Source organism: Hemitrygon akajei, chromosome 14 (assembly GCF_048418815.1).
Source record: "Hemitrygon akajei chromosome 14, sHemAka1.3, whole genome shotgun sequence".
Lineage (NCBI taxonomy): Eukaryota > Metazoa > Chordata > Chondrichthyes > Myliobatiformes > Dasyatidae > Hemitrygon > Hemitrygon akajei.
Window position 1 is genome coordinate 101,804,717 of NC_133137.1, and position 22,693 is coordinate 101,827,409.

The 22,693-nt window shown below is 39.2% G+C and overlaps 1 protein-coding gene across 1 annotated transcript in view; it reads left to right on the forward strand.

The window, feature by feature from the left end:
• Window positions 1-22,693, forward strand: part of lrguk (leucine-rich repeats and guanylate kinase domain containing) — a 122,825-nt gene that overhangs the window by 13,479 nt on the left and 86,653 nt on the right. Inside the window, exons 5-9 of the mRNA XM_073066791.1 lie at window positions 1,495-1,576; window positions 5,150-5,274; window positions 8,052-8,195; window positions 11,206-11,286; window positions 14,285-14,371. Of these exons, the coding sequence (XP_072922892.1) occupies window positions 1,495-1,576; window positions 5,150-5,274; window positions 8,052-8,195; window positions 11,206-11,286; window positions 14,285-14,371 (519 nt within the window). The remainder of the gene's footprint in view (window positions 1-1,494; window positions 1,577-5,149; window positions 5,275-8,051; window positions 8,196-11,205; window positions 11,287-14,284; window positions 14,372-22,693) is intronic.

The window sequence follows — 22,693 nt, forward strand, 5'->3', positions numbered from 1 at the left end:
CCCTAGCAGGCTTAATGACAAACCACTCTAAAAAGCCATTTTGAGGGCATTCATCAAACTCACTCTCTTGAGATTCATTACCATCCTGATTTTCCTGATCAACCTGTGTGTTAAAATCTCCCATGACTATCATAACATTGCCCATTTGACATGTCTTTTTCCTGTTATAATCTGTAGTCCACATCCCAGCTACTCTTGGGAGGACTGTATGTAATTGCCATCAAGGTCCTTTTACCCTTGCAGTTTCTTAACTCAACCCACAGGATTCAATATCTTCTGATCCCATGTCACATCTTCCTGATGATTTGATGCTATTCTTTACCAGCAGAGCCATGCCACGCACTCTGCCTACCCTCCTATCCCTCCAACAGAGTGTGTACCTTGGACATTTAACTCCCAGCTACAACCATCCTTCAGCCATGATTCAGTGATGGCCACAACATCATAATCAATGTCTGTAACAGTGCAACAAGATCATCTACCTTTATTTCTTGTACTCTGTGCATTGAGATATAACACTTTGATTCTATTTGCTACCCTTTTTGATTCTGCATCCCTAATGAACTGATACTCTCCCTGCTGGCTGCAATTTTGTCCTATCAACTATCTGCCCTTTCTGACAGTCTAACTGCACAGTATCTTTGTTTTTTTTTACCACCCATCCAATCCTGAGTCCCTTCACTCCGGTTGCCATTCCCCTATTAAATTAGTTTAAACCCTGCCCTACAGCTCTATCAAACCTGCCTGCGAGAATATTGGTCGCCCTTGGTTTCAGATGCAACCCATCCCTTTTGTCCAGGTCATAATTCCCCCAAATGAGATCCCAATGACCTAAGAACCTGAAGCCCTGCCCCCTGCACCTACTTGTCAGCCATGCATTTATATGCCAAATCATCCTGTTTCTACCTTTACTGGTGTGAGGCATAAATTACTGCCCTGCAGGTCCTGCTTCTCAGCTTTCTGCCTAGCTCTCTAAAATCTCTTTTCAGGACCTCTTTGCTTTTCTTCCTATGTCATTGGTACCAATATGTACCAAGACATCTGGCTGCTCTCCCTCGCTCTCCAAAATGTTGTGGATGTGATCCGAGACATCCCTGACCCTGGCACTGGGAGGCAACATACCAGCTGAGTGTCCCATTCATGTCCAAAGAATCTGCTGCTTGTTCCTCTGACTATTGCATCCCCTATCACTACCTCTCCTCTCTTCTCCCTCTTTACCTTCTGCACCACGAGCCCATGGTCCTATTATCCTATTCATCTTTGGAATGTTCCGAATGAAAATTGTCCATTCACAGCTTCTCAGGGATAGTCATTGTAATTTGTTACTGCTATATACAGTACACCATGCCCATTTATAATATTATAACATTAACAAGCCAATTAGTGGTGTCTTGAATGTAGTTGAAATAATTTCAAGTAATGCTGAGACAGAAGATTGTCAGAACACTCTTCAGTTGTATTCAAGATATGATCTTCATTTATCCTCTGTTGCAGGAAGTGGACTTCTCATATAACCAGATCTCTGACGTGAAGGAGCTATCAGACTATCCATTTCTTTCTAAACTGAATTTGAGCAGTATCCTTTACATATTTAATACACTAGGTGGATATACTAGGGATAATCATTTTTAAGTCATTCATTATTTCTTTAACTACTGTTTAATTGTGATGTTAATCATGGAATTTACTGGTAATATCAAGTTGTAAGTGAGGAATTGATGTATCAGAATCATATTTATTATCACTGACTCATATGATGTACAGTGGTGCTAGAAAGTTAATGAACCCTGTAGAACTTTCTCTATTTCTGCATATATATGACCTAAAATGTGATTAGATCTTTACCTAATAAATAACACCAAAACCTTGTTCATTTATGTATTTGAGAAAATGATTCAATATTACATATATTTGTTGGAAAAAGCATAGGAACCTCTAGGGTAATGTCTTCTACAAAAGCAATTTGGAGTCAGGTGTTCCAATCAGTGAGATGAGATTGGATGTGTGGTTTGCAGAGGTGCCCAGCTCTATCTATCTATATATATATAAAATATATAAAAAAGGCACACAGTCAGGTTACTGACAGAGCCTGCTCCTTCTCAAGAAAGATCTGTTTATGTGTACCATGCCTCAATCAAATCAATTTTCAGAAAAACAATTTTTTTAGATACACGGAGCTGGAAAAGGCTACAGAATCATTTCTGAAGACCTGGGTGTTCTGCAGTCAACTGTAAAAAAAATTGTCTACAAATGGAGTAAATTCAGTACAGTTGAACTCTCCCTAGGAATTGGCATCCTGCAAAGATCACATCAAGAGCACAATGTACAATGCTGAAGGGGGTGAAAAAGAACCCAAGGGTAACAGTAGAAGTCTGTAGAAATTGTTAAAACTTGCTAAAGTCTCTGTTCATCTGTCCACTATAAGAAAAACACTTGAACAAGAATGCTGTTCATGGAATGACACCTCATAGGAAACAACTGCTCTCCAAAAAAAAAAGACATTGCTGCATGTCTCAAGTTTGCAAAAGACCACTTGGATGTTCTACAATGCTTCTGGGACAATGTTCTGTGGACAGATGAGACATAAGTTGAACTTTTTGGCAGAAATTAATATTGCTATGTTTGGAGGAAAATAGGCACTGCACACCAACACCTAAACTTCATCCCATCTGTGAAGCATGGTGGAAGGAACATCATGGTTGGGGGCTGCTATGCTGCCTCAGGGCCCTAGGCAGCTTGCAATCGTTGAGGGAGCAATGAATTCAAAATTATATCAAGACTTTTTACAGGAGAATGTCAGGGTAGCAATCAATCACCTGAAGTTTAATCCAAGTTGGATAATGCAACAAGACAATGATCTGAAAGACAAGAGTAAATCAACAACAGAATGGTTTAAGAAGAAGAAAATTCTTGTTTTGGAATGGCTGAGTCAAAGTCCTGACCTTAATCCTGTAGAAATGTTGTCAAACGACCTGAATGAAGCAAGCAGTTCCTGCAAGGAACCCCACCAATGTCCCAGAGTTGAAGCGGTTTTGTAAAGAGGAATGGCCTAAAATTCCTTCAAGCCAATGTGCAAAACTGATCAACAGTTACCAGAAATATTTGGCTGAAGGCAAAGGTTCACATACTTTTTCCAACAAATACATGTAATAATTGGATTATTTTTCTCAATAAATACATGAACAAGTATAATTTTTTGGTGTTATTTATTTAATTGGGTTCTCTTTTTCTAGTTTGTGGACTTTCGTGAAGAACTGGTCACATTTTGGGTCTTATTTATGCAGAAATAGAGAATATGCTACAGGATTCACAAACTTTCTAGCACCACTGTAGAATTTGTTGCTTTGTGGCAGAAGTACAAAGCAAAAACATAATATTGTTATAAATTACAAAAATAAGTAAATAGTGCAAAGAAAAGAATAAAGAGGTAGTGTTTGTGTGTTCATGGATTGTCCAGTAATCTGATGGTGGATGGGAAGCTGTTGTTTGTAATTCAATGACTAAAGGTCTACAGGCTCATGTAGCTCCTCACCAATAGTAACAAGAGGGCAAGGCCCACATAGTGGGATTGTTAGTGATGAATGCCACCTTTTTGGAGTACTACCTCCTGAAGATGTGCCTTATAGTGGGGAGGATTGTACTCATGATGGAGCTGCCCTTGTTTATAACCCTCTGCAGTCTCTTGCAATTCTGTGTATTGAAGCCTCTATACCAGGCTGTGATATGTGAATTTATATATGTGGTTCCTTAAGGTTGTCATAACCAGAGGAAGTAGTGAGGATAAGCTCCCACTACCTACTTAATGCTCCCAATGGTGTAAGTCTCAAATAGCCTCTGACAACCAAATAAAGCAGTTGGCCTGAACATGTGGCTTAGCTACTAAGTCCAACGGAACAGTTTCTACTGACAGGAGAAGGGGCAATGATGGGTTACTGGTGCCTTAAAACCATTCACTTTGGGCAGATGGGGCTCATCAGCTGCAGTTGGCAGCTCATCCAGGAGAAGGAAAACTCTGATCTTAAGCTGGCTATAGCCACTCATAGAGAAGGCTTCAGGAGTAAACCCTGAGGGAAAAATCTGGAACTAGAGTTCCTAAGGCAGTCCAACATTGAGTTCAATAGTGACTGGCAACTCCTGTGAAGCTGCTGGTGCCAACTGTATCAGTCTCTGCTACTTCTTTGTATTCATCAGTTGCGTGTGGTGGGGGGGGGGGGGGGGGGGGGCGGGCCTGCTGCATGGGCAACAGCTTACTCTCCATATCATACTGCCCTGGCTTGTGTACAAGCTTGCATATTATGTAGACAGCTAGGGCACAATATCCATGGTCAACCTTAACGAATGGACGACTTCATTGATGTGGTTGAGTGACTATAGGAGGCAATGGAAATGGGGAGAAATGGGGTTAGAAATATTTTCAATGAAGAGCTGGTACTAATATTAAAAAGAAAGTTGAGGCACAAAGGCTTAAAGGCATATTGGAAAATGAGGGTTTTGAAGAGGCATACAGGGAGATGTGGACCTGAATGATAAAATATCAGATGATAAAGGAAACTAACCAGTGTTACTACAAAAGCAAATTAAATCTTAGAATATTAGAACACACAGCAGATTATTCAACAGCTTTGCAGAAATGACATGTTTCTTTCAATGTGTTGCAAAATCCTGCTCTATCACTTGAAAGCAGAAGATCCGAAGATATGAAGTAAGATTTACCATTGCCAGTTGTTTTTGACTTTTCTGATAAATCAGAGGCTCTTGGGCAGGCCATCGTATTTTACCAGAAGTTTCAAAAGTGAAGTTAGTTATTGGAAGGGAAAATCTCCCTTTGCTCAAGTAAAGAACCTCCAGTCATATTTATGGAAGACTACCATTTCTTTTTGTCTGGTGTGTAAGCTGGTTCTTGCAAAGAAATTTTGGGGTGGCATGCATGCAGTTCCATTAGAGTAAGGGCCAAACGTGTGGGCTCACATCCATAACTACATGTGATAAATTCTCCTTTAGTCCACTTACTCCACCTTGTGCATTCCTCAAGGGTAATTTAGGAAGAAAAAAAAACTGAATGGGCAGAATTTACTTGGACAGCATATTTTACTTGGTAAATAAATTATTTAATATTTCTGGTGTATTCTTCCTCATGTTTAATGCACAGACAATAAAATACAGGCAATTGAAGGCTTGCAGAACTGTAAAAGTCTCACCTATCTCAACATGGCAGAAAATAGACTTTTGGAAATCAGTGGCCTGGACTACTTGCCAATTAAATTTCTTTTTCTTGTAAGTCTTGTCTTAATATAGACTTGTTTCCTCTTTCTTTCACTCTGTCTTCTTTAAAAGAATGAGGAGTCGAAGTGAGAGTTGCCAATTGTTCCTGAAATTTCTGATGGTGAAGAGATTGCCTGGCAGGAACCACAGGCTAGATCCTGTAGCCTATAAGCATAATTACTGAATAAAACTCCCTTGCCAAACCTCTGGGGTTTGATTGGACACTATCTTCACCATTTGTCCAAATCATTTACCTTTTCAAAACCTATCTCTTAATATTGTCCTTTAGCTTTTTATTTTTGCAGTTTCTCCCATTGGAAGCACTTTGAACTACATTGTTTGTGTGAAAAATGCTCTATATGTTATTATAAATGTTTTTTTTCCATTTATAGTGATCATAATTAGTTATCCATTTTTTTCCCCCATCAAGGACAAAAATACATTTTGTTAAGAGTTGGGGGAGACAGACTTTAAATATTACCAATAGTTCCTCTCCTTTCTGTAATATAAATTGGTTGCATTTTCAGTTTAGGCAGCATCAGGTTGCGGTGTTCAGAATCTAGGTGCATCCCACATATTTTTAACTATCTGTTTCTTCAGGCAACTAGGCACCACCCACCATGACGAAATAGTATATACTGTAGCAGATAGAAAAGAGGTTAAAAACACAAACAGAAAATACCTTCTCTTTTGTTTCAGGAGATATGTTCTCTGTAGTCTACTTAAAAACATGGTTGAAGAGTGGTGTCTTCCACCTATTGAGATTGACGAAGCTTTTTCACGTCTCCCACCAGCAAAATTCTGAGAGTTTCCATTGACTGAAACTTAACCAGGCCAGTCACAAAAGTAGTAAGGCTGCAAAAGTAGATCAGAAATCATAGCCTGTCCATCAAACACCTTGTATGTCTAGAATATGATGGAGCAATCTGCATTTGCTTGGAGGAGTGCAACGTGAACAACTCTCAAGAAGCTTAAAAATCATACTGAACAAAGCAGCACTCTGAACAGCCTATCCATAGTGTTAAGCATAATCTTTTCCAAACTTCATGCAATCTGTACTATTACCAAAATTACATCAAACTGATGACCACATTATCAAGAAGAGCAAGACTAGCAAACATAGTGGTTCATTTTCTCGAGGGCAATTAGAAATGGACAACATATGGTGGCCTTGCAAGTAATAGCTGTATCCCTAAATGAATATTAAAATTAATTTTCTATTCCTTGATCTAGTTAAGTTTGCAACTAAGTTATTAGCTTAGACAAAAATAAACAGAGTAAGGGGAGAATTGGAGAATAAGTGGTTTCTGCACCCTTTATTTGAAATATCATTTAGAGCAGTTTAGAATCAGATTACTGTGTCCTGCCTCTGTTTCCTGATTAAATGCATATGTGAAAATGCATAGAAATATTATGTGCTGTAGCAAACACAACTGAAACAGTGATAAATTACCAAAAAGTTTTAATTCCTTGGTGAATACAGATTTGTTAAATAAAATATTTTGGAATAAATATCAGATTCACTGATTAATAATTTCAAAGAGAGTTCAGATGCCAATTAAAAATTATCTAGGCCCACAGAATTCCTTGGCAAATTTCAGTTATGTCATTAAACCTTCTTTATATTCAAGTCTTTATTAATCTTTTAATTGGAATTTACAACATGCCAACTACTAACAGCCTCCAGAATGCTGGCATATAACACCATATGTTCTCTGCAGTGAAGGGAAGTGTAAATGCTCTTTAAATAAGGAGTACTCAAAGGAGTCTGGCTATTTTGGGGCTGAAATTGTGACAGACAATTCCTTGCCTTGAATATATGCCAAGTTTTCATTCCTCTTAAACAATTTGGGTTTAGAAGATATTATAATTAATTTCTTTTGCAATGAATCTCTAGAAGTTTGACTGTGAGGGAGGAGAGAATCTTCTTGCATGTTTCATTTTGGCCGTACTATGTTGATTGTTTTGTTTGCAGATTGTAACTTTTTTGATGTTTGTAAGAATATGGATTTTTATAACTCAGAGTCTAATCTTACATTTTTGCTTCCACTCCTTATCAATATTTCTCTCTCTGAAGCACTTACATAGTTTTTATGAAGTTAGCATCTCTATAGATTTTCATATTTCCAGTTGTATATCATGTTTTTAAAGCACTCCTAATTCTTATTGTGCATATTTTAAATTTGAGCTTTCTCTTTACAATGCCAGTCTCTAACTGAACAGTTTGTGACTGTTTACTCTGTTATAATATTGAAGTCTCCCAGATTATCCCTAAATTTCCTTCAGTCAAATAACTTACGGGGTTTCTATTGATAACTATTAACCCTTATTTCTGGGTACTGACCCAGTAAATTGTGCTGCTTCTCAATGCTGTTAGTTCTTTCCCACAGTGTATGCCTCAAATCTTTACAGAATAATCCAACTATTTAGACATTCAATATTACCACCTTGTCTTTTGAATTACTGTTTTCGACACCAAATTAAAGGTTATGTCTGTCTTTCTAAGGATTATGTTTGCCTTATACTGCCTCAAGTAATGTAGTATCCATTGTCCCAAGTCTTTCAATTTAAAATCTTAACTATCTAAATGATTCAAGTAATGATTGACTTACTAGTTCCTCATATTTGGTTTTGTTCTGTAAGAATTTAAATGATGAATTAGTCTTGGCAACTTAAACCCCTCAAAAATGTTTACTACATGTATATTCAGAGAATATCGAAAATTGAAAGCATCTCATCTCTGAAAGGTAAATATTTTCTTTTTCCCTGAACTGTAAATTTATTTACAGCAAGGTAATCAATTCATTAATGTGAAAGGACTGGCAAATATGAAACGCCTACATAAGCTTGATTTGTCGAACAATAAAATAGAAACTCTGATTGGATTGGAGGACCATGATCTGCTGGAAACAATCAATCTAGAGAACAATCAGGTAACAATCTCTCAAGAGTGAGAGTGTAAGATTTACCCATTCACTCTTCAACCTAGGTTTTATTCATACGTTCTTGTACATTTTCAGCCTGCAGGTTCCTGTTCAAACATTTGTGTTGGTGCCTATGGAATGAATGCATGCTTAAAAAATGGGTTTATTGTAATTAAGGTGTAGGTAGTGAGGTTCTGTGGAAGGATTTTCTTAAGCTGGAATATTTTCTTTCATTGTCACTTAATATTACCTTCAAACAACTCCAAGTCTGCTACTGAATATGTCAGATGCAGAACAAAGTGTTCTCATAATGCCGTCTTGATACAGTAACCTCATGTCCTGCAACATCAATAATTCCAATTCTGAAAGAGCACACTTCTCCTATGTGTTATTTCTATTTCCTATAATAACCATTGCTGCTTTCCTATGAATGTGATTGTCAGATGATGAGTTATTTTATGTTCATATTCCATGCTTGTTATCAATTAAAACTAGTTTCATACAAACAGATTTCATGCGGGTTCACATAACAGAGAGAGGAGTACCTTTCATTGTTTCCATCTGGGTTGGATCTAATCCATACAAGTTATATAAAAACTATATTATGTTTTCGTTTATAAATTCAATCAGGATGCTTACTTTGAAGCACTTAAAACCTGGACTCTGGGTAAAATTGATTGCAAATTGTGATTGGTAGATTATGCCAGTTTTTCTCTTAAAAGGCATACAATAATAGGAGCAGGAATTAACAGTTCAACTCTTTTGAGCATACAAAAATTTTAAATATGTGCCACTGGAACAAATTGGCAGCACTTTAGTTCTTATTTTCATCCAAGGTTGAATTTTTAGGCCATGGTCTTAGACATAGAACAGTAGAGCACAGTACAGGCCTTCGAACCGCGGTGTTGTGCCAAACTTTTAATATACTCCAAGATCAATTTAACACTCCCACATAGCCCTCAATTTTTCTTTCATCGGAGTGTCTATCGAAAAATCTCTTAAATGTCCCTACCGTATCTGTCTTTACCACCAGCCCTGGCAGCATGCTCCATACACCCACCACTCTTTATGTAGGGGAAGGGGGAAACTATGTCTCACACCTTATACTTTCCTCCAAACACCTTATAATGTCCTCTCAGATGAATCATTTCCTCCCTGGGTAAAAGGTGCTGGCTATCTACTCTATCTATGCCTCTTATCATCATATACACCTCCATCAAATCACTTCTCATTCTCCTTTGCTCCAAAGAGGAAAGCCCCAACTCACTCACCCTTTCCTCACAAGACATGCTCTCTAATCCATGCAGCAGCCTGGTAAATTTCCTCTACACCCTTTTTAAAACTTCCCCATCCTTCCTATAATGAGGCAACCAGAACTGACTACAATACTCTGTGGTTTAACTACAGTTTTATAGAGCTGTAACATTACCTCACAGCTCTTGAACTCAATCCCAACTAATGAAGATTACACACCTTAACACCCTATCAACCTGTGCCACAACCTTTTGAAGGATCTATGGACAGAAATCCAAGAATCCACTGTTCCTCCACACTGCTAAGAATCTTGCCATTAACCTTGAACTCTTATCTTCAAGTTCGACCTTCTCAGCCCAGCTTTGCATTCAATCAATGTCCAATTGTAACCTATGACAATTGTCTACCACCAACCTTCATGTCCCACCCTTCCACTTCCTCATCCAAATCATTTATAAAAATCAGACAATGTTCCCTCTAATTTGTAATGACTAGTGTGTACAAAAATCTTGTGGTGTGCAATTTTTTGCCCAGTGACAACACATGTACACTGAATAATTTCTTCAATAAAAACAGTATAAATAAGCCAGTTCTAAAATCTGCAGACAAATCATCATAAGCTCCACACTGTCAGCACAGTTCGCATCAGAAACTGGAAAAGGAAATGTGATTGTGTATGATTGTGAAATATACTTAACAGAGCAACAAAGTAGAGGGTGACAGCTTTTTGTGGTGCATTTTAAATTCCTTTGTGTGCATGCACACCTTAGAGGGAACATTGATCCCAGAACAGATTCCTGCGGAACACCACTAATCACCAACCTCCAGGCAGAAAACATTTCACCTACTTCTGTGGACAAGCTAACTCTGAATCCATACAGCTAGGGGTCTTATGAAAATCTATATATAACCACATCCACTGCTCTACCTTCATCAATTTCTTTAGTCACTACCTCAAAAATCCAATGTCTTTGGTTCCCATCCCCATGCCAAACTAGTTTAAACCTTCAACAACAGCCATAGCAAACCTGCCTGCTAGGACATTGGTCTCCCTCAAATCTATCCCTTTTGTATAGGTCACAACTAGAAGAGATCCCAATGATCCACAAATTGGAAACCCTTCTCCCTTCACCAATTCTTCAGCCACACATTCACCTATTTAATCTTATTCTAATCCTCACTGGCACCTAACATAGACAGTAATCTGGAGATTATTACCCTTGAGGTCCTGCTTTTCAGCTTCCTTCCTCGCTCCCTATATTTGCTTTTCAGGACCTCATCCTTTTTCCTAGCAGTGTCATTGGTGCCAATTTGTACTACAAATTTTAGTTGCTCTTCCTCCCCCTTACCTGATCTGAAACATCCCTGACTCTGGCACCTGGGAAACAACATACCATCTGGAAGTCTCTTTCACATTCACAGAATCTCTTGTCTGTTGCCCAACTATTGAATCCCCTAACAAAGTAAATACTTTTTTTCTAATTCACATCCAATATTTAGTCAGAGTTAGCTGTGGTATTTAGGAATACTATCCAATTCACCTCATGGTCATCTTTAAGGCTTTTGGAAGCTTAACAGGTGGGACAATATTTTTGACAAATTGCAAGCAATGCAATTAATATAAAATTGTGTTGTTTAAAAATGTTATTGAATGTTGTTCTTTAGCAGTGTTGTATTGATGATGTGTTAAGATGTTTGCTGTCCAAGTTAAAATCAATAGTTGGGAAGTTGACTTTTTCATGATATTGAATTTTCTTCTTATTAGATCAGTGATCTGGATGAAATAATGCACCTGAGAAACCTTCAGCTTTTGAGAGAACTGAATCTACTCAAGAACCCAATACAGGTATTAGAGAAAGGTGAAGAGGGATGATGGAAGCGAGAATTTAGTAAAATGAATTTCATTTATACTTGTATATTGGAGACAAATTTTGTCATTAATTGCATCATTTTACTTTTTAAAAATATTGAATAAAGGTGTTAAATATTTTGGATTAAGAGGGCTCTGTCAGTTTGATAAAGCTTTGTGGACAGAAATTATTGTTTATTACTTCTGTGTATGTAGTAGGGGAATTAAGGGTTAAACAGAAAAGGCAGGAGGATGGAGATGAGTCCATGGTCAGATCAGCCACGATCTTATTGAATGGTGGAGCAGGCTCGACAAGCCAGATGGCAAACTCCTGATCTTATTTCTTATTGTCTTAAATGTTCTTATGTACTGGACATGTGCAGTAGCATCAAATGCATTCAGGACCTTATCTGATGTTATTTGCATGGAAGTTTGCTGGCCATTGAGGTCAGTGAAACACTGAAGCAAGTCTTTTGCTTGAGGCATGCTTGTTAATAGACAGTACTCCATCTAACCTACTGCCAGAGAGGATGACAGCTTCCATTGGATAACAAATACCTTCTTCAATTCAACAATGTTATTTAAATTTTTTGCATAATTTAGGTTTGTTCATATTTTAATTAATAAGAAATATTCTCATATCACATGAACACATTCACTCATTTGAAATGGTGTGTTACAGAATTAAGATGCATATTTAATCGTTTTGTCTGTGTATGGCATATGTTCAACAGTTTTTAAATGCTCATCTGTGTTAAAGATTTACTGTGAATTTTAAATTATCAATGATGTATGTTTTGTTTAATTCATAGTTGTGACGTATTAACATTAACTACTGCATGTCCAAAGTGACTCATCTTTTAACTCTTGAGGCCAAACATATAAGGCTACCATAAAACATCGAGCTGAATTAGGCCACTTGTCCCATCATATTTGCTCAGCATTTCAATGATGGCTGATTTATTTTTCCACTCGAGTCCACAACTTTTGATACTCTGACCTATCAGTCTCAAGTTTAAATATACCCAAAGACTTGGTCTCCACAGCCATCTGTGGCATTAAATTCCACAGATTCACCACCCTCTGGCTAAAAAAATTTCCTCCTTACCTCTGTTTGAAAGGGATGTCCTTCTATTCTGAAGCTGTGCCCTCTGGTCTTAGACTCTCCCACTATTTCCCAGGATGAGGTAGTAAATTAGATTCAACATTGGCTTTGTATGAGAAGTCAGAGAATGGTAGTAAAGGGTTACATCACTGACTGGAGGCCCATATCTAGTGGTGTTAACTCTTTTATTCCTGGGATCATTCTCATGAACCTCCTCTGGACCCTGTCTAATACCAGCAAATACTTTCTTAGATATGAGGCCCCAAACTGTGCTATTTGCAGTCTGACCAATGTCTAACAAAGCTTCAGCATTACATCCTTGTTTTTATATTCTAATCCTCTTGAAATGAAAGCTAACATTGCATTTTCTGTCCTTACCACTGACTCAACCTGCAAGTTAACCTTTATGGAATTCTGCACTAGGACTCCAAAGTCCCTTTGCACCTCTGGTTTTTGAATTCACTCCCCATTTAGAAAATAGCCTACATCTTTATACTTTATAACAAAGTGCATGGCCATATGTTTCCCGACACTATATTCTATCTGCCACTGACTACTTTCTTAATCTAAGTCCTACTGCAGACTCTATGCTTCCTCAACAGTGCTTTACGCTTCACCTTTCCTTTTATCAAATTTGGCCACAAAGCGATCAATTCCATCTTCCAGATCATTAGTATATAACGTGAAAGGTAGTGAACCCAACACCAACCCCTGCAGAACACCACTAGTCACTGGCAAACAATGACAAAAAGCCAGTCTTCCAGTCTTCTGTCCATGCTGGTATCAAATGATTAATCATCAAGTATGAGTTTCAGCAGGCTCCTTAGCCTAAATGCATCACAACTAGATAAGTTTTTGGTCCATAAATTTGTTTTGAATATAGAACACTGGTCAGGATTTGGGACTTTGGTTGTTATTTTGACGTGCAATTCATGAACTGGGTGGTGGGGTGGAGATATGTCTCTACCACAGGAGGTGTAAAGCGCTCCTTTCCTCCATTTGTCTGCAGATCACCATTGGGCAAGGTGTGGCAGCTGCGTAGCCCCCCAATCAGGGTTATGTGAAGCCATGGTAGCAGGTGGTGGGTGGTTGTATGAGCAGCTGGTGCATATGATGTCCTGATTATGTGACCATTAATGCCAGACAGAAATCTCTGAAGAGTATTGATAATGGCTGGCGTCACCCATCTTATAAAGACACTGGCCAGAAGAAGGCAATGGCAAGCCACTTCTCAGAAAAACTTCCCAAGAACAATCATGGTTAAGACCATGATCACCCACGTCATATAACATGGCACAGAATGGAAGAATGAATTAATGAATCCATGAATAAATGATGCTGAAACCAATTGTATTCCTAATGCTATTTTGTCCAAGATCCATATTGGATTTAGTAAATAACAAGAGCCTTCATGGTATTCTCATTTTTCAGAGTAAATCTATTTCATTCCAAAAGACTTACTGGTTATTAGTTGCAATGCATCCTCGTCATATTGAATTTGAGATTTACTAAACAATCCTACCTTTTTTAAAAAAAATTATAAAACTGAAGGATTCCTTAATTTGCCTTTACCCCTACTTTCTGCAGAATTTCAAGCCAATCTTGCTGTTTCCTCTTGATTGCTCTTGTCATATTTATTTTCAGTCATGGTGGCTCTCTGTACTATCTTGCATCTCAGCTATTTTTAAGTCCTTTGATGCATTGCATTAGTTTCTTAGACATTAACGTCTAATTTCCAATTTGTATTTCAAAAGTAGAGACAAAACTGAACAACAAAAAGGTCGCTTTAGGAAATGGAAAGATATCATGAATAGATTGATTTTAATATAGTATTTTAATTTTCAGTATTTGTGTTAAGCCAGTTCTTTTTTTATTGTTTCATACCACTAGGGAAACCCAGATTATTTGTTATGGGTTCTTTTCATCATACAGAAACTGACTGAACTGGATAATAAACAAGTGAAAACATCTGATAAGGTAAATTGAGAATTCTTTGGAAAATATTAAAAAAGCCAAGTGAATTGGAAATCTGTTCATCAATATTCTGGAATGCAGCATAACCATCTGTAATAAAAATGCTTCTTTGAAAAATTCTAGCCATCAGCTCTACATCTTGTATATATTCAAATATGTTGTAGTTTTTAATAGTTCTCATTTTTTTCCCTTTGCTTTCAGCTTGCTTTTCCTGGGGATGTCCTGATTTAATGTTAAGTTTTGAAGGTTAACCGTATAGCACAGTTAACTCAGAATATTGTAGGAAATGACCGCTTTTTAAAACATCTTGCCAGCAAAATTAGGCTGCAATTACTGATAACCCGTCCTCCATTCAAGCTTTTTGTTGAAGTTAAAACATGGACATTAACTATCAATACATGACCAGATTTCTCCAAAAACACAGAAGATCAGTGTCTGAATCCTTATGATTATTGTCAGAATCTTCATTTTCTTCTTCAAATCAAGTCAACTTTTATTGTCATTTCGACCATAACTGCTGGTACAGTGCTTAGTAAAAATGAGACAACGTTTTTCAGGACCATGGTGTTACATGACACGGTACAAAAACTAGACTGAACTATGTAAAAAAAACAACACAAAGAAAGCTACACTAGACCACAGACCTACACTGGACTGCATAAAGTGCACAAAAACAGTGCAGGCATTACAATAAATAATAAACAGGACAGTAGGGCAAGGTGTCAGTCCAGGCTTCGGGTATTGAGGAGTCTGATAGCTTGGGGGAAGAAACTGTTACATAGTCTGGTCGTGAGAGCCCAAATACTTCGGAGCCTTTTCCCAGACGGCAGGAGGGAGAAGAGATTGTATGAGGGGTGCATGGGGACCTTCATAATGCTGTTTCCTTTGCAGATGCAGCGTGTAGTGTAAATGTCCGTGATGGTGGGAAGAGAGACCCCAATGATCTCAGCTGACCTTACTATCCGCTGCAGAGTCTTGTGATCCGAGATGGTGCAATTTCCGAACCAGGCAGTGATGCAGTTGCTCAGGATGCTCTCAATACAACCCCTGTAGAATGTGATGAGGATGGGGGGTGGCAGGAGATGGACTTTCCTCAGCTTCGCAGAAAGTAGAGATGCTGCTGGGCTTTCTTTGCTATGAAGCTGGTGTTGAGGGACCAGGTGAGATTCTCTGTCAGGTGAACACCAAGAAATTTGCTGCTCTTAATGATCTCTACCAAGGAGCCATCGATGTTCAGCAGAGAGTGGTCGCTCTGTGCCCTTCTGAAGTCAACAACCATCTCTTTTGTTTTGTTCACATTGAGAGACAGGTTGTTGGCTCTGCACCAGTCTGTTAGCCGCTGCACCTCCTCTCTGTAAGCTGACTCGTCATTCTTGCTGATGAGACCCACCACGGTCGTGTCATCGGCGAACTTGATGATATGGTTCGAGCTGTGTTTTGCAGCACAGTCGTGGGTCAGCAGAGTGAACAGCAGTGGACTGAGCACACAGCCCTGGGGGGCCCCCGTGCTCAGTGTGATGGTGTTAGAGATGCTGCTCCCGATCTGGACTGACTGCGGTCTCCCAGTCAGGAAGTCCAGGATCCAGTTGCAGAGGGAGGTGTTCAGGCCCAGTAGGCTCAGGTTTCCAATCAGTTTCTGAGGGATGATTGTGTTGAATGCTGAACTGAAGTCTATGAACAGCATCCGAGCGTATGTGTCTTTTTTGTCCAGGTGGGTTAGAGCCAGGTGGAGGGTGGTGGCAATGGTGTCATCTGTTGAGCGGTTGGGACGGTACGCAAACTGCAGGGGGTCCAGTGAGGGGGGCAGCAGGGTCTTGATATGCCTCATGACGAGCCTCTCGAAACACTTCATGATGATGGATGTAAGTGCAACGGGACGGTAGTCATTTAGGCAGGACACTGAAAACTTCTTTGGCACGGGGACGATGGTGGCCGCCTTGAAGCATGTTGGAATGGTGGCGCTGCTCAGGGAGATGTTGAAGATGTCAATGAGAATATCTGCTAGCTGGTCCGCACATCCTCTGAGCACTCTACCAGGGATGTTGTCTGGTCCAGCAGCCTTCCATGGGTTGACCCTGCACAGGGTTCTTCTCACGTCAGCCACGGAGAGATACAGCACCTGGTCATTTGTAGGAGGGGTGGACTTCCTCGCCGCCAAGTCATTTTCCGCCTCAAACCGGGCGTAGAAGTTATTCAGCACATTTGGGAGGGAGGCATCACCTGCACAATCAGGTGATGTCTTGTAATTGGTGATGTCCTGGATGCCCTTCCACATGCGCCGCGTGACGCCGCTGTCCTGGAAGTGACTGTGGATTAGCTGGGCATGTGCACACTTTGCCCCTCTGATGGCTCGGGACAGTTTGGCCCTCGCTGTTGTTAGAGCTGCCTTATGTTTTTAAGCTGTTCTTATGTTTTGTATTTAAAAAAATACTTCTGGTCAAATAGTACAAATAATTATTGGCATATTAATGGACCTGATTGAACACCTTATGTTTTTTAAGAAGCTTGTTAGGCTATTGTCAATTAAGTATGTTTATTGTCGATATGACTGGTCCTTAATTAATTTAGTGAAGTTTAGCAACTAAGTACTTTGCTTAATTTAATTTAGGTTTTATTGTATAATGTCCAAATTCTTTCAAGGTGCTTTGATTCAGTGTGTCTGGAACTCTTCTGAAACTGTTTCTATAAAGCTGTATAATTCAGTAGTGACTATGTTAGCTATTATATTAGAATGACCCGAGGCTAAGAATTAAAGCATTTTGCAAGAATTATAACAGAGCTTGAAGACTGCAGTACTGTAAAAAGAATGATGTATATGTACCTTGATGATAAATTGAGTGCACAAAAATTTGCACATATTTAATTAGGTTTGTGATTTATTCCTGTCTTAACAACTATTTTCTGAGGCATTTTGACTTGCGGTTTCACTTCTTACATAAAACTAACCAATTCAAATGGGTGTGGAGTTAGACAGCTTTATTGAAACTGAGAAGTCAGCAGCTGAAATGTCTCAAAATGTTCAGGGAAAAATTTTGTGTATTGTTGAAGACTGAGATTCCACATGAAGAGAGATTGTAGAATGCTGCAAGAAACATAAGGTTGTTTTAGTAGGTAATTTTAACTTTATACATATTGACAAGGACTCCCATACTGTAAAAAGGCTAATTGGGATAGTGTTTGTCAAATGTATTTCAAAATGTTTTCTTAATCTTAAGAAGTCCCAACAAGAGGCTGTTCAATACTTGATCTGCTGTTTGGGAATAAGACAGGGCAGGTGACAGAAGTTTGTGAAGGGGAACACCTTGCATCTGTTGATCATAATGTCATAAATTTCAAAGTAAATATGGGAAAAAATAGGACTGGTCCACAGGTTGAGATTCTTAACATTGATAGTATCAGAGAGGATCTGGCATGTGTGGATTGGGACAGGCTGTTTTCCAGCAAAGGTGTGGGTGGGAGGCCTTTAAAAGTGAAATTTCGAGTACAAAGCTTGTATATGCCTGTCAAAATAAAAGGTAAAGATAACAGGTTTAGGGAACCTTGGGTTTCAAGAGATATTGAGACCCTGGTTAAGAAAAAAAGGAAGTTCATAGCAGGTAACACACACAAAATGCTGGTGACACAGCAGGCCAGGCAGCATCCATAGGAGAAGTACTGCTGAGACTAGTCCTGACGAAGGGTCTCAGCCCAAAACGTCGACAGTACTTCTCCTATGGGTGCTGCCTGGCCTGCTGCGTTCCACCAGCATTTTGTGTGTGTTGTTTGAATTTCCAGCGTCTGCAGATTTCCTCGTGTTAGTTCATAGCAGGTATTAGCAGGTAGAAGCAATTGAGGTACTTATGAAATATGAAGGGATATGGGGAGAAGGCAGGAGATTGAGGTTGAGAGGAAAATTGGATCTGCCATGATGAAATGGCAGAGCAGACTCAATAGGCCAAATGGCTTAATTCTGCTCCTTATCTTAAGGTGTTATGGTCATAGAAGAAATGCAAGAGAACACTTAAGAAAGAAATCAGGAGAGTTTAAAAAAAAAAGGCATGAGGTTGCTTTAGCAGACAGGGTAAAGGAGAAACCTAAGGGATTCTACAGATATGTGAAGAACAAAAGGATTGCAAGGGACAAAGCTGATCCTCTGAAAGATCAGAATGGTAATCCGTGTGTGGTGCCAAAAATTTTGAGTATTTGGATAGACATAGATAGATAGATAGATAGATAGATAGATAGATACTTTATTCATCCCCATGGGGAAATTCAACTTTTTTTTCCAATGTCCCATACACTTGTTGCATCAAAACTAATTACATACAATACTTAACTCAGTAAAAAATATGATATGCATCTAAATCACTATCTCAAAAAGCATTAATAATAGCTTTTAAAAAGTTCTTAAGTCCTGGCGGTTGAATTGTAAAGCCTAATGGCATTGGGGAGTATTGACCTCTTCATCCTGTCTGAGGAGCATTGCATCGATAGTAACCTGTCGCTGAAACTGCTTCTCTGTCTCTGGATGGTGCTATGTAGAGGATGTTCAGAGTTTTCCATAATTGACCGTAGCCTACTCAGCGCCCTTCGCTCAGCTGCCGATGTTAAACTCTCCAGTACTTTGCCCACGACAGAGCCCGCCTTCCTTACCAGCTTATTAAGACGTGAGGCGTCCCTCTTCTTAATGCTTCCTCCCCAACACGCCACCACAAAGAAGAGGGCGCTCTCCACAACTGACCTATAGAACATCTTCAGCATCTCACTACAGACATTGAATGATGCCAACCTTCTAAGGAAGTACAGTCGACTCTGTGCCTTCCTGCACAAGGCATCTGTGTTGGCAGTCCAGTCTAGCTTCTCGTCTAACTGTACTCCCAGATACTTGTAGGTCTTAACCTGCTCCACACATTCTCCATTAATGATCACTGGCTCCATATGAGGCCTAGATCTCCTAAAGTCCACCACCATCTCCTTGGTCTTGGTGATATTGAGACGCAGGTAGTTTGAGTTGCACCATATCACAAAGTCCTGTATCAGTTTCCTATACTCCTCCTCCTGTCCATTCCTGACACACCCCACTATGGCCATGTCATCAGCGAACTTCTGCACATGGCAGGACTCCGAGTTATATTGGAAGTCTGATGTGTACAGGGTGAACAGGACCGGAGAGAGTACGGTTCCCTGCGGCGCTCCTGTGCTGCTGACCACCGTGTCAGACCTACAGTCTCCCAACCGCACATACTGAGGTCTATCTGTCAAGTAGTCCACTATCCAATCCACCATGTGAGAGTCTACTCCCATCTCCGTTAGTTTGTGCCTTAAGATCTTGGGCTGATTAGGGATAGTCTGCATGGCTTTGTGCATGGTAGATGGTGTCTAACCAAACTTAATAAGTTTTTCGAGGAAATTACCAAGAAAGTTGATAAAAGCAAGGCAGTGGATGTTGCCTGGGTGGCATTAGTAAGGCATTTGACAAGGTCCCGCATGGGAGGTTGGTTAAGAAGGTTCAGTCGCTTGGCATTCAACATGAAGTAATAAATTGGATTAGACATTGGCTTTGTGGGAGAAGCTAGAGAGTGGTATTAGATGGTTGCCTCTCTGACTGGAGGCTGCAACTAGTGAAATGCCACAGGGATCGCTTTTGGCACCATTGTTGTTTGTCATCTATATCAATGCTTTGGATGATAATGTGGTTAACTGGATCAGCTAATTTGCGAATGACACCAAGACTGGGGGTGTAGTGGACAGCGAGGAAGACAGCCAGAACTGCAACAGCATCTGGACCAATTGAAAAAAGCAGCTGAAAATGGCAGATAGAATTTAATGCCAACAAGTGTGAGGTGTTACACTTGCTTAGGACCACCCAGGGTAGGTGTTACATATGAGCAGCAGGGCACTGAGGAGTCTGATAGAACAAAGGGATATAGGAATACAGGTCCATAATTCACTGAAAGTGGCATCACAGGTGGATAGGGTCATAAAGAAAGCTTTTGGCACTTTGGCCTATATAAATCAAAGTATTGAGTATTGGAGATAGGATGTTAGGTTGAAGTTGTACAAGATGTCGGTGAGGCCTAATCAGAAGTATTGTTTACAGTTTTGGTTACCTACCTATAGGAGAAATGTAAATCAGGTTGCAAGAGTAAACAGAAAATTTACAAGGATGTTGCTGGGACTGGAGGACCTGAGTTATAAGGAAATATTGAATAGGTTAGGACTTTATTCCTTGGAACATAGTAGATTGAGAGGAGATTTAACAGAGGCATACAAAATTATGAGGGGTATAGATAGGGTAAATGTAAGCATGCCTTTTCCACTGAGGTTAGGTGGGACTGCAACTTGAGGTCATGGGTTAAGGGCGAAAGGTGAAATGTTTAAGGGGAACGTGAGGGAAACTTCTCCACTCAGAGGGGGGGTGAGAGTGTGGAATGAGCTCCCAGCGCAAGCGGTGCATACAAGCTAGATTTCAATGTTCAAGAGAAGTTTGGATAGGTACATGGATAGTAGGGGTATGGAGAGCTATGGTCCAGATGTAGGTTGATGGGAGTAGGCAGTTTAAGTGGTTCAGCATGGACTGAAGGGTCTGCTTCTATGTTAAACTTTTCTATGACTCTGTGACGCTATGTCTTATAATACATCCGTAATTACTATTGAAAAAATCACAGAATGTAATTACAGTGGATGCCAGTTAATTGAGCCATTGATTAATCAGGGCAGCCACTTCTTGAGGGGAAAAAAAACTAATTAAGAAAATAGTCGTGATTCCCTTTGTTTATTTGGGACACTGTGCCACTTAATTGTGGCAGGAGTCTGTTGCTGACAGTTCCTAACTAGTGTCAGCTGTACTAATTTGTGTAGCCGTTTAGACACTATACTGTGTTCAGAGCAAGCAGTTTTTAAATAGTGTCAGTTGCATGTGTTTGTGTTCAAAAAGATGTGTTTTTGTCACTGCAAGTCAGCAAAAATAATGTTTTGCTCAATGCGATTTCAAGCATTCAGACTTGTGAAGTGTCAGAAATGACCGAGGGTAAAAATTAAACAACTACAAAAGATAGGAACTACAAAAAAATTGAGGATATCAACAATCATCCTGAATGTTACAGAGAAAATGGAGGCTTAAAGTTTGCAATTGTTGATAGCATTGTATGAAGGCAATCCATTATTTGACAGACAGACATACTTTATTGATCCCGAGGGAAATTTACACTCGTGACCTGCGCTGATTTGATTGATTCATTTACAGTCAATCAAAAGAACGCAGCAGATAAATTCCTCCACCAATAAATATTAGGAACTAATACACAGTTTTATAGTGCTGTAGTAGTATTGCTAGTGTTCTAATTTGTTCTATATTTCATTTAAATACATAGTTCGCTACTCAATTAAATAGTAATTTTTCTTTTTTGTACCTTTTTAAGTATTTCCATGAAACTTTTGGCTAATTGGGACAGCCGCTTAATTGGGCCAAAATGTATTGATCCCAATGTGTCCCAGTTAACTGGAATCCACTGTATTTCCATGTTCTATTATTAATTTTGATTGGAAGAGAGAACTTTAATCATATTTTTTTGTAGAAATTAAGTTTGAGTGTTTATAAATGACATCCTTACATTATTTAATTTATAATTTGGATTAATCACTTGTAACTTCAGGCACATTAGATTAAATTTATTTTTTGCCTATCCTATAGACACAATGGAAGAAAAATTGGTTATTGGTAGAATCAGATTGAAATCAATGTGCTACTTCACACTTAAACTCAAGCTATTAACGTAGGATTCCCAGATGATAGTGTTTTTTCAAATTGACGTTGGTGTGGACATGATTTAAGGATGTGTATCAATGCTGGAATCTAAATAAGAAAGTGCATTAAATATTTTAAATTAAAACTTTTTTTTCCAGATTGTCCTTGCCTCCAAGATAGATAGTTTGTATTGTACAAGGCTCTGGACACTCTGCTAAATGTCCCATTTATCCAGTGTTATGCCACGAGTCTGGCAACAATGAATATAGAATTGAGTCAGGTTTTATATACAAATAAACAGTGGATAATTACTGTTCAGAACTGTAGGGTTACAACTGAACAGACTAGGCTTCTTTGACCAGTGGTGTTTCGCAGGGGTTGGTTTTGGGACCACTTTTTACTGCTGTATATCAATAATTTAGATGCTGGAATAGATTGGCTTTGTTGCCAAGTTTGCAGATTATACTAAGACTGGTGGAAGGTTAGGTAGTGTTGAGGAAATAGGCAGGCCACAGAAGGACTTAGACAGGTTAGGAGAATGGGCAAGAAAGTGGCAAGTGAAATACACTGTTGGAAAAATGCATGGTCCATGCACTTTG